Consider the following 13405-nt stretch of genomic DNA (forward strand, 5'->3'; position numbering starts at 1 on the left):
GTTATTCAATTAAGCAAGGACTTCAATCATGGACCCTATAATGGTCCAATCAGTAGAACTTATGTTTTCTGTGAGAACACATCAAATTCATATGATAAATGTCTAATATGAAACCATATACAGAAACGTACGGGCCACACTCAAAGCCATTGTATATATATGCTGTCTCTTTAGACAAAGTCTTCATTTAAAGTGGACATATGTTCAATAGAAAAGACTGTAAACAGAAATTTCTTTTACCTCTTAGTAGTAATTTGTTTGGAACTAAGAAATGTTGTTTTCGAATTGACTAAAACTTGTAAATTGTCAAGTGACTGTTTGAAAATATCTCACACATGTGTAAAATGTTTGCCTATGTATATAGTATGTCTTCTTTGTAGTGAATTGTCTCAAATGTCTTTTTTCACCAAGGTGTTACGTTAATATTTAGTTTCAGATTGTAAACTATGAACTATTTTTTTGATTTACAGATTACAATCTCTTTACAGACCATAATTCAATAACAGTCCTGAGGATGGTTTCAGCAAACTAACGTCAGAGAAACCGAAACGTCGACTTCACACTTTATCCCTTTCTTTTGTTTGGTTCAATATGTTTTGGGATAGGTGTCTTATTTAGGTTCTGTTGTGTCACTTGATAATTTACTTATATGTGTACCTACAGCCCTAATTTTATTCACTTACTGATCTGTACATGTAGCTGATTTCTTTGATTAAGCTATTTGATAAAATCATATTTTTCGTATACACCTTGTGTCTTTGTCTTCATGTTTACATGTTATATGTTGATATATTGCTCGTGTTGAATTACAAAATTGTTGATGGATTCATTATAAGGATAAGTGATTGATCCTTTTCAGAAATAACCTTAATCAAACAAAATATATTGTGAATAAATCCCTTGAAGGCAAATTTACCCTTTCCATTGTATTACCCAAGCCCTCAAGGGTATTCCGGGTCGCTCACTCCTTCTAAAATTTATCACATGAAACATTTTTGAACACGTATGTCTATACTTAACACTAGATGTACTGCTAAACAGCACAGATACACTGTCGAGAACAGTGCAAGAACTTTAATGCTAGATGTACTGCTAAACAGCACAGATACACTGTCTAAAACAGTGCAGACCGCGTTTGCGTACCCAAACCCGTCTTTACCGGATACATAGTAATGCACCCGTCTAGATGCGTCCCCAGCAACGGTACTCACCGGGAAGCACGGAACAGAAGGCCTCGGAAAACTCGACTGGACTGGACCGGACTGGACTCGACTCGACTCGACTCGATACGTGAAATACTTCGGAACTGGTGGGCCTCTTGACACCTCGGACCTTGCTTCTTTCGGCTAGGCTCTGGTCGGGATCCTCCGCACTCCTCACCGCCTCGTCTGGGTGCTGATCGCAGTCTCCGTCACCTCCGTAGGCCTGAGGGAGATACAGGAAATCCTGCGGGTACGCGTAGTTTCCGTCACGACTGTGGCAGGGGACCAAGGCTGCAACGCACCAACCGGCGCGTGGGGTGGGGGAGGGGTCCCTGTTCGGGCGCCAAAATACTGTGGTAAATATTTGATTTACCGTCTTAATTTCTATGCAGGTAAGTACTTAAACAAAAATAACTCAATCGGAAAGAAAGAGACACAGTCCGTGGTGTTAGAGTTCTTAGGGGTTTTATTCCTTAAAAAGGAATGGTTCAGGTTCTGGATATCGGATTCCTGCCACCACAGGGGTGCAGGAAGGGATAGAGCATACTTTATTGACATTTCGTTACTTTTATACTTAATATACACAATAGAAGTCAATGCAGAAGGCGTAACAGCTGAGAGAAACAAGATAAGGTTACACACGTGTGAGCAATACGTAATCAGAAGGCGTGAACTAAGGCGTGCACAGAGGTGTGTCACATGTAAGTGTCAGAAGTGGGTGGCTCTATGACAGAATGGTGCAGAGTCAGCAGAAATCGGAAGCTAGGATGCGCGCGCAGCTGCATGACGTGGGATTGACGTAAAGTTGGAGGGTGCAGGGGACTTGACATTTACACTAGAGGAAAGAGACAGAAGTCTGGCATGTCAGATCAACTTGTTCCTATATCATATCTGGTATCTGATGTTTGGGAACCATATTATCTAGAAGGAAAAGGTCTCTCGGACAGAGGCTATTCTATACTGACTGTGAGTGCGTGCACATGTGCCTACGTGTCTGCGTGTAAAGCGAGGGGGCATGGGCCTACCATGGCAACGGGAGCTATGAATTACTTGCATGGAGACAGAGAGGCCGGGCCCTTTGCTCTGCAGCTGGAAAGATGTTTACTTAAACTAGTAGGCAGGAATGTATCTTCGAGGAGCGGAACAGATAACTCGAAGGTTGAATACAGTCTTGGCAGACAACAGGCTGAGCTAAGCATCGTGAGCCGCGCAGGGAGTAGGACAGAGTTCACGGGTGGGGGCATCCCACCTCGCAGTTTCAGGAGACAGAGATGCTTTTCGGATAGAGGCTTGATGACAGAAAACAGGGCCTACTTCGCCTGGGCTGGAAAACGTGTAAAGTACACCATGAAGAGACGTTGGCAAGGCATACTTAGAAACGGAATATTCGACCCATTCAGGGTGGGTCTGAAAGAGGACATGTTAACGTTGGACGCAAATGTGTTTGCGTCTTCATAGCTGGCACAGGAGGGAAGTTACATGCACTTTAAGTTCGTACATGGAGACGGTGGGGTAACGTTAGGGAACATTTCTTGACCATAACATTTATATTTCCTCAAAGGTGAGGTCCCCAAGATCTTTCTTCTGCACAACAGGACTAATTTTGAGGTCTGTGGAGCGGGGGCGTTCCACTGGAGACCTTCACCAAACTCCTTGAGTAAACGTATGGTAAGAAATGGCAAGACTAGTCAGTGAGCAAAAGTTATTGTGCATTCAGGATATGTTTACACACTTTCACCTTTCCTGGACCACTTACTCTGGGCTGTGGAACGTTCACACCACTGAACTGTTGTCTCTGCAAGCTTGCCACAGTGCCAGGGGTTGGCTCCACAGAAAAAAAAGGGATTGTGGGACCTGCAGCAGCAGCCAGTGAATGCAGCTTGAAGGGGCAGTCTCCCGCGAACAAACCCAACGTTGAAACACGAACCAAGTTTCCTGTGTCCTGCCAGGCTCTCTAGACACCCTCATCAAGGTTTTTATGGAGCTCCTGTGTTTACATCTGACACTTTTTTTTTATCTTGAGTGGGTCTTTTTCCTGCTTTCAGAGGAGGGTGTCATCCAGTTCTCACTTGAGCTTCAGTTGCAGGCACTATATATGCCTTTATGCAGGATTTGATCATTTTATTTGAAATTTGACTTACGGTGTCACCATCTAACACTCACATTGTGCACTTAAACAAGCTTCTATTCTGAAGGGAACACCAAAGGGTACAAGGACAAGACACAGATGGAAAGGGCAGGTTTGTAAAGACCTCTATTTACATGGGCATTTCTTTGATCAATCTGGTTACAAATCCTTATTAATTAAACTTTCTGCCACTTTGCGAAATGTACTCGGAGGGAGTCTGGCATCTTCCCCTTAGGTCCTCAGTCTCCACCATAACCAGTCTACGGGCGCCCAAATATGATAGTCACACAGACAGCAACAATGAAAGCCAAGAGAGCTCCCTCTGAATGTGATCTAGTTCCTGGTGACTTTGCATCCCTCTAGGCCTGCTGAAGGTGCATCACTCCTTCACATGACCTCCCCTTCCATCAGAGTCAGAGATCACACTGTCTAAATTGAATAATTTCAGATCATCTTCAAGTTCACGGTCCCGTCAGGGCTAAGGAGATCCGCACACCACATGAGGCGGACTCCATATTGACATGCTCATGGCAGGACACCTAACTTAGAGAATATTTACCATCAAAATTCTTATATTTCTCCAATGCGCTTCCCCTGGATTCTTCATTGCCAATAATTGCATCTCTTCCCACTCCTGTTTTCCCGATCAACCATCAATCATATCAACATAGTCCTTCTCCATCAATTATCCTAGATATTCAGCTACACATCTAAGCCTTCCACCATTGTGGGAGTTGGGGGCAGGGGGGTTTCTGCGTCACTTCCTATATCATGGAACTTCAAAGTTTACTCTTTTCCAGACAGGACACAACTCTGCCCGCTTTGTTAGTGCAGGTGGCAGAGACATTTTGTATCAGAGCCAGGGTGCAACCTACAATCCAGAATCGTGCATGCACTAAGGGCCAGCTACTGCAGGGCGCACGTGTCCCCGGGCACGTGCCCTTCGGTCAGAGTTCAAGTGGCATTCCCAGAGGCCTCTGCAAACACAGAGAACAAAGGCTGCACCCTGCTGCAGTCCCCCATCGTAAATGTACAGATGAAGGGCGCTGGGCCAAAGCCTATGATGCCGCGGTTTTTAGGTCTCGCCTATTCTATCACGTAAGTGATAAATAGACGTGAGTGTAGAGGCTCAACCAAGCTCTGAAACCATCGCAGATTTTGTCGAGTGCATGTGCTTGTGCACACGCTTGCCCGAGCCGCCTGCCTCCGAGAGCTTCACTTCAAAGGGCTCGCTCCCCCGCCCGCTACTTCACACTTTTCACTGCCGCCAGGCCGTGTCTCCCATTTCTCCTCTCCCCCTCCCCCCATCCCCACAGCAATGCCAAGAGCTTGTTCCTTTACTGCTTGCTGTCTTTGTCTTGAGTGTGCTTAGTGGAACCTTCACAATTCTTTTTAGATGTTTTTCAGTGGGTAGGTTTTCATGTACGGTTACTTGTCCAGACACCAGTGCCACTCCGAGAGCAGCTTCTAGGGGGTTAGCGCTGTAACTGCGAAATAAAGTGCTTGAATGGAGGATGCGGCTGCGCTCCGATAAGACAGCTTCTGCGTTTATAGCGTCCATCGTTGGTCCCCAGTGTATTCTCTTGCAGACTTTCAGAACGATCTTAAATATTTTCTTATGATTTAAAGCTGATTGACATTGTGTATGTTTCACAGTTTTTACTGCTCTTCCGAGAAGTTCTTCCTTAATATTTGGCCCTCATTTTAATGTTAACATTTTGAAATATGTTGTTAAGAATAACTATACGTCCACCTTTTTGGTTTTGTATATGCATAGATGTCATGGGGCCATGTGCTGCATGAATAACTAGAGCTAGTCGTGTGTGTGCGTGGTGTTTTTTTTAGTCCGCTTTTAACCAAGAGCAATTGATTTTCCAAAAATATACACTTCGTATATTTACTTAGGCTTTCAGCATGCCCTCCGTATTGATTAGTCTGCAGCAGTCATTCATATTTTGCTTCCTCCCACTACAGCATACTGCATAGGGTGAGGCCACTGCAGCTATTGTTCCCTTGTGTGCAGCTGGCGACATTCAGCCGAAGCACAGTTTTTGTCAGCCACACAAAGTAATTTCCTTTCACTGGTAGGGCGGGTGGGCAAGTGGCCCTGTGTTAAAAAAATGTTTACTTTTATTTTTGTAAATGTTTTTTTTTTTAGAAAGGCAGGGAATAAACAGTGGCAAAGCCGGGCCAAATTATTGGCTTTACTAATGCATGTTTTTACATGTAATTGGCAGCATTTGGAATAATGTTTTTTTTGGGTTTTTTTTTGGACACATTACTAAGGTAAAAAAACAACTTTACAAGTCATAAAATGCATTGGGCTTTTGGTTATAGATCAGAACGGAGTCCAAGTCAAATGTAAGCAACATGGGCAGCAATGTGATGTGTCTGTGTGGCTTTTTTTGGTTGTAAACCGGTCATGGCCTTTATACTGGATTTTGTGGCTTCTCGGCTTTTAAAGTTTCGCCTCCCTGCAGCGGCCCATGTGAGTGAAATGCTTCCCTTGTTCTGTACTGTCTTGCTGCGTCCTGTCATAACCCCACTGTAGGGTGCCGCCAGCTCTCAGTCAGATGATCACAACAGTGTGCGTAAAAACATGCTGAGCTCTGCAGAGATCTGGTTACTTAACATAAATTAAGCTCCACTGCTCCTGCGGGTTAACAGATTAGTACAGCAAAATCAGCTGACTGACTGGACTGCAAGCACATCAAAATGCAGCTCACGGGGCAAAGTACATGATTTGTTAAAGTCACGCCTGTCAAACTCAAATAAAAAAAGTTTCAGACTTTTCAAAGGATACTCTATATAGATGAATGTACAGGAAAAAGCGGGTGACGCCCGCAAAATGCAGGTGAGTTGATAAGTATGCTTGTATGTTTTTCCTAGATACTGATATTGGATAGTTACGTCTCAATTTCAGGTGAACAGTTGTTCCAGTAGTAGCCGTAAACAACACATAATGAAGAGACAAAATAATATGGCACCTTTTAGCAAGTACATAGCTGAAAAACCTCTGTCCGTCACACTGTATTTGCCTGTGTCATCAGGTGCCCATTAAGTCCCTTGAGGCAGTATGCCACAGGGAGTCTTCATTTTAGTGTCCCTGTGGAGTCACATGGGCAGTTGTTGGCCACCTTTTTATTTATAATAAATTTATCTTCGTTTCTTAATCATAAAAACAATTAAATTTAAAATCAATACGCAGTTTTCTGTTGGAGAGAAATGTGAAAAGCTGTTTTGAAGCCCTTTGTACAAAGGCCTGTGGGCAGCAGTGTTCATTGGCCAGAAGTTCTCACTGACGTGGGTGCCACTTCAAAGGCTAGGATTATGCCAACCCCTTTATAAAACGTAATTCCATTTGGCGGAGTAATGCAGCCCTGGCAAGAAGTTTCAGGAGCAACTGGCTCACAGTCTTCTAAGACACATGATAGCGGTGGTTTGTAAAAATTTCACTTTGGATTTTGTCAGCTTGTTAAGAAGGATGTATTAAATTGTTGCAGGACTTCACGTAGTCAGCGGAGCTTGCATCCCTGCCCTCCATTGTTTTCTCCTTCTGACCCGTGATTCTGTGCTTTTTTTCTCCTTCATTGCGTACTCCCCTCTTCCCCTCCTTTCCTTCTTCCTCTTCTCTCTCTCCATTCCTTACGACACCACCTCCATTCCTTCTTTGTCTTCTCTGCTGTCCCCCCTTCCATTCCGTACCTGCTAACGTTCACACCTCTGCTTCTACACTCCCACCGCCTTCATTCTTTTGGTCTCCGCATGTGCGCTTTAAGGCTGTTACAATGTGTCTCAAACTAACTAGACAACGCACAAGGAGTTAATATTCTGGAACTGATTCATATGCCCCAAAAATCCAATCCCTTGTGAGTGGACTGTTCACACCTTACATAAATTTACTTCCTCCCCCCCCCCCCATCCTAACATCTGGTATGCTAATAAGGCCTGCCCCTCGGTGGCATGGCTCAGGCTGACCAGTCTGGCAGAGCCTCCATTCAGTGCCCACTGCTCAGGCCAGCTGCCTCCAGAGCACTTCTACTGGGCACATCTGCAAATAAAACAAACCATTTCTAGACACTCTCTCCTGGGAGCAGCCTTTTCAGCTCGTTCATTAATTGCAGAATAACACTGGGTTTTAATAAAATGTAAAACTAATTCCAGCATGTGCGTTAACAACGTGCCCCGTAGTACATAATGCCACCAGATTATGTTCTGAAAGATTTAGCTCCTGAGATATTGGGTGTTCACAGATTCATGTTCCACTGTATCTAGGTGTAAAAGGAGGGCGTGCGGGCTCCTGTGATGTTGGGTGTTCACAGATTCATATTACCACTTTATCTACTTTAGTTTTTAATGATTGCATTTTTTAAATACGCCATACGCTTTGTTTATTCTGTACAAGTGGCGGTGGGCTGTGTTTGATCTGTTGGCTGGCAGGCCCGAAGAAATGTGCTTAGTTGCTGTAAATAGAAAATCTTTATGTTTGTATTTGCTGTAGCATAAATATTCAAAGCAGAGCACCCCTCGTACAAATTTGGAGGCTTACAGCCTCATAAAGGCATGATGATAGTAGCGGACCAATGACACTGCCTCTCCCTTTCTCTGGCACTCCAGCCCTGCCCCCTTACGTCCCCTCGTCACTTATCCATGTCATCCTGGATTGTGTGGAAAAGTACGCCAAGACGTGCAGGCTGGAACTTTCAAAAATCATGTGTTGCTATCTTTTCCCTCTTGCAAATATTTCTATCACTCATATACACCATACCTTCACCTTGTGATTTGCACCATGTCAAACGTGATCTTTTACTAGTACACACTTCACTCTAGTACACCACACACCTCGCTCTCCATCATATGCAATAATGCACAGTTACAGAAGCGGAGGAAAGCTTACACTGCTTCTGCCTGTGATGTATAAGTGCGTAAACTTGTTCTCATTTTGGTGGTCTTTCATGGTGGCAATCTATCTATCTGTCGCCCTCACTCTATCTATCTGTTGCCCTCACTCTAACTGTCTATCACGCTCACTTTATCTGTCTATCGCCCTCACTCTATCTGTCGCCCTCCCTCTATCTATCTGTCGCCCTCACTCTATCTATCTGTTGCCCTCACTCTAACTGTCTATCGCGCACACTTTATCTGTCTATCGCCCTCAATCTAACTGTCGCCCTCCCTCTATCTATCTGTCCCCCTCACTCTTATCTATCTGTCGCCCTCCCTCTAGCTATCTATCGCCCTCACTCAATCTATGGCACCAACACAGCATCACTCAGGGGCACCACAGCATCACTCCGGGGCACCACATCATCACTCAGGGGCACCACAACATCACTATACGCTACCACAGCATCACTAAACGCCACTGCATCACTTATCGCCACCACAACATCACTCAGCGCCACCACAGCATCAACCTGTGCAACCATTCAACAACAACTGGTTCAAATATGTTCTATCAATGTTTCAAGCTTTATTACAAATGTTTCAAAAATATGTTAATATTTCACTTCTGTTCTTGGATTTTCGTCACAATAAAATACACTGAACACAATCTTCACAAAAGTTATTTACAAAAGTTTAAACTATTGCCATTATACATTACAATATCTTTTATTTAAGTATTAATTATTAAAAAACATCAAAAGCCACTGTTATGTGTAATATCAATACATCTAAGTCACGTATATACAACACATGTTGCATTACAAATGCTATAGGTGTCACATTTGCGAAAGGTATAACTATGGCATTGTAAATGACAAAGCTATTAATTTCGCTATTTTCAAAACTAACACATAAATAAAAAATGTGTCATTTACAATACCAATAGCTCAAACTTTCCAAATGCGAGACCTATTGCATTGCAAATGCTTGTTTCTTACACGTAGCACGGTCAGGCTTATCTCATGCAACATTGAAGGTCTTTTTGGCAGCCATTTCAAGGTACCGTCAGGATGGGTCCACCTCTCTTTATTCTTCAAGGATAATACAACAGAGAAGGTGAGCCTCTGTTTCCCTCCTCCTCTGTACTGCTTTCCAGACGTTTATTCGATGCCGAATATTGAGTACATTCTCATGTGATTGCAAGTTTTTTCATGCATATATGAATGTTGGCATTTTTAATATGTAAATGTATGTACTTACTATGTACAGATTTATACTACAAGTAGCGTCTTCCAAGCATTATTTGGGTACTGCTATCTACTCTGATGCAGGCATGTGAATCTATGAAAGACACCCCAATACTGGAGAAGAACAATTGTTACTTACCTGTAATCTGTGGTTCTCCAGTATTGATGTCTTTCATAGATTCACATGCAACCCGTCCTCCTCCCCTCAGAGGCCCTTTAGGCTAGGATGTTTTTCGCTTCACTCCTGTGCGAGAAAATCTGAGAGCCTGAGACTCTGGGGAGAACATTCTGGTGTTCCCTGTTGCATGATTGGCTGCAGTTTGGACTATACAAAATGACTTGGATAGTCATGAGTGTGGAAGTTTTTACTCCTGTAGCTTGAGCTACTTTACTTCCTGGTTGGTTATTACCAAGTGTTTCTTAGGATATTATTGCATATTATTGCTTTTTATATACTGTGAGACTCCCACTCCGACCACGGGGAATGATTCAGGCATGTGAATCTATGAAAGACACCAATACTGGAGAACCACAGATTACAGGTCAGTAACTATTGTTCATATATGATCAGAGTATTCTCCTGTAAAGTAAAACGACACTAACAGCCAACAGCATGTGGCCACCTTGGCTTACTTCCACCTATGCCTCAAACTTCACTCCCATATATAGCTCCTTGACGTCCTTGGGCTAACTTTAGCGCTTTATAAATTCAATATTCATTCATTCATTCACATGCAGACGCATGCCCACATCTCGCTTCATGACTCTGCTATGCATGTCCTCTCAGCCTACAATGGTGTAGAATGAATACCATTGGTTGAATAAGTTTCATAATTCCTCAGGCACAGTAATGTGTGCTCCTACTAATTCTGCGTAATTATAACAGGGGAAACCCAATAAACCCTTGTAGGCTTGGGCAATAGATCATTCAGGTCAAAGGGGTGCTACAAGGGACTTGATTTATAGAAACTAATAACTCAGTTGGGAGTCGTATAGGAATATCACACTCCAGTGTACCAGAAGGGTATCACATATACAAAAAATTCAAACAGTAATTAATCATTGGAAGGAGAAAGATACACGGAGAAAGTTAAAAGTATGTTCATCAAAAAGATTTTTTATAAATTCAATCAAGTAAATTGCAATTCAGGATATAGGGAGCCTAACCTATTCAAAGCCATACTCTTGTCTACCCTGAGATGTGTTGTGTGTCACATTGGTGTGTAGTGATTAGTATTTAGTTATGTGCAGTAGGGAAGAAGGTTTGTTTCTTAGCAGATTCAGCTTGAAGACCTGTTAAAGTAGGAGGTGTGACAACCGGAATGGCTTTTTATAAGGGGTTCAGGGGTTGTTTACGTGTTTGTGTAGCACACTCTACATGACACAGTCTGTTAGGCCATCATAGTGTTGTTGGTTAAGCTGGTCAAAGCAATGTCTTCTCTAGTGATGTCCGCTGTTACAGATTGACCATTTCTCTTCTCTTGTCCTCAGCGGAATTGCTGCTACACAGCGATCGTGTTGAGCGCCACTGTGCAGGAGTGGTCGACGCTCTGGTCAAAATGAAAAACTTGTCTATCCAGCTCAGAGATGAAATGAAGAAGAAGACCATGGAATTCAGCAAAAGGGTCTCTGACATGGAACCCTTGTTCCTGAACGCCAACAAGTCTGAGAAGTAAGGCTCTTGCCATGTTAATGCTTGTGCCATACCTGCATGCCCAGAGTATCCTCATCAGGGCTTGGTGAATCCAGTGGTCTCTGCTGCTGTCTGCTGAGGATAGAGCAGACGCTGGTCACTGCGGCGACTGCTCTCAGTGCCTGGAAATCTTGTGGAGAGGTAGGGTCCGGCAGTGCTCGAGGTTGAGGAGGGCGCAGGCGTAGCACATGGGGAGGAAAGCGTCATAACATGTTTATTATGGCATTCGTCTTCCAATACCAGTGGCCAGTTGCTTATTTTATTGACTGTCAGAAAGCTTCTGCTCTTACAGTTGTGATGACCACCTGCAAAAGTCGCTACCAGCCTGGAAAGCTGTGATTGTCGAATGGCACATTTTGATGCCATCGTCCCTGCGTGCAGTGCAGCCATCCCTGCTGGTATGGTGTGAAAGTAAGAGGCTGCTTTGGGAATTGTGGCCATTGCTCCCTGATAGCCGCCTCCTTTGTATTATTGAACAAGTAGAGCACAGTTGTGGCTGTGACTGCTTTTATTGACGGCTGCTGTTATTCACTACTACCTTTATTCACTGCTGCTTGTATCCACTGCTTCTTGTATCCACTGCTGCTTGTATCCATTGCTGCTTGTATCCACTGCTGCTTGAATCCACTGCTGCTTGAATCCACTGCTGCTTGTATCCACTGCTGCTTGTATCCACTGCTGCTTGAATCCACAACTGCTTGTATCCACTGCTGCTTGTATCCACTGCTGCTTGTATCCACTGCTGCTTGTATCCATTGCTGCTTGAATCTACTGCTGCTTGTATCCACTGCTGCTTGTATCCACTGCTGCTTGTATATACTGCTGCTTGTATCCACTGTTGCTTAAATCCACAGCTGCTTGAATCCACTGCTGCTTGTATCCACTGCTGCTTGTATCCACTGCTGCTTGTATCCACTACTGCGTGAATCCACTGCTGCTTGAATCCACTGCTGCTTGTATCCACTGCTGCTTGAATCCACTGCTGCTTGTATCCACTGCTGCTTGTATCCACTGCTGCTTGTATCCACTGCTGCATGAATCCACTGCTGCTTGTACCCACTGCTGCTTGTACCCACTGCTGCTTGAATCCACTGCTGCTTGTATCCACTGCTGCTTGAATCCACTGCTGCTTGAATCCACTGCTGCTTGAATCCACTGCTGCTTGTATCCACTGCTGCTTGTATCCACTGCTGCTTGAATCCTCTGCTGCTTGAATCCACTGCTGCTTGTATCCACTGCTGCTTGTATCCACTGCTGCTTGAATCCACTGCTGCTTGAATCCACTGCTGCTTGTATCCACTGCTGCTTGTATCCACTGCTGCTTGTATCCACTGCTGCTTGTATCCATTGCTGCTTTAATCTACTGCTGCTTGAATCCACTGCTGCTTGTATCCACTGCTGCTTGAATCCACTGCTGCTTGAATCCACTGCTGCTTGAATCCTCTGCTGCTTGTATCCACTGCTGCTTGAATCCACTGCTGCTTGTATCCACTGCTGCTTTTATTTACTGCTGGTTGAATCCACTGCTGCTTGTATCCACTGCTGGTTGAATCCACTGCTGCTTGTTTCCACTGCTGCTTGTTTCCACTGCTGCTTGTCTCCAGACATGCTTTTGTCCACTGCTGCTTTTATTTGCTGCTGCTTGTATCCACTGCTGCTTGTATCCACTGCTGTTTGAATCCACTGCTGCTTGAATCCACTGCTGCTTGTATCCACTGCTGCTTGTATCCACTGCTGCTTGAATCCACTGCTGCTTGAATCCACTGCTGCTTGAATCCAATGCTGCTTGTATCCACTGCTGCTTGTATCCACTGCTGCTTGTATCCACTGCTGCTTTTATTTACTGCTGGCTGAATCCACTGCTGCTTGAATCCACTGCTGCTTGAATCCACTGCTGCTTGTATCCACTGCTGCTTGAATCCACTGCTGCTTGTATCCACTGCTGCTTGTATCCACTGCTGCTTTTATTTACTGCTGGTTGAATCCACTGCTGCGTGAATCCACTGCTGCTTGAATCCAATGCTGCTTGTATCCACTGCTGCTTGTATCCACTGCTGCTTTTATTTACTGCTGGTTGAATCCACTGCTGGTTGAATCCACAGCTGCTTGAATCCACTGCTGCTTGAATCCACTGCTGCTTGTATCCACTGCTGCTTGAATCCACTGCTGCTTGTATCCACTGCTGCTTGAATCCACTGCTGCTTGAATCCACTGCTGCTTGAATCCTCTGCTGCTTGAATCCTCTGCT

At 44.2% G+C, this 13405-nt stretch overlaps 1 protein-coding gene across 1 annotated transcript in view; it reads left to right on the plus strand.

Moving 5' to 3' along the window:
* The window catches only part of CCDC180 (coiled-coil domain containing 180), a 618906-nt gene that overhangs the window by 234349 nt on the left and 371152 nt on the right, over positions 1-13405 (plus strand). The window contains exon 20 of the mRNA XM_086924739.1: positions 10956-11136. Coding sequence (XP_086780865.1) covers positions 10956-11136 — 181 coding nt within the window. The remainder of the gene's footprint in view (positions 1-10955; positions 11137-13405) is intronic.

Source organism: Lissotriton vulgaris, chromosome 5, assembly GCF_964263255.1.
Source record: "Lissotriton vulgaris chromosome 5, aLisVul1.2, whole genome shotgun sequence".
Classification (NCBI taxonomy): Eukaryota; Metazoa; Chordata; class Amphibia; order Caudata; family Salamandridae; genus Lissotriton; species Lissotriton vulgaris.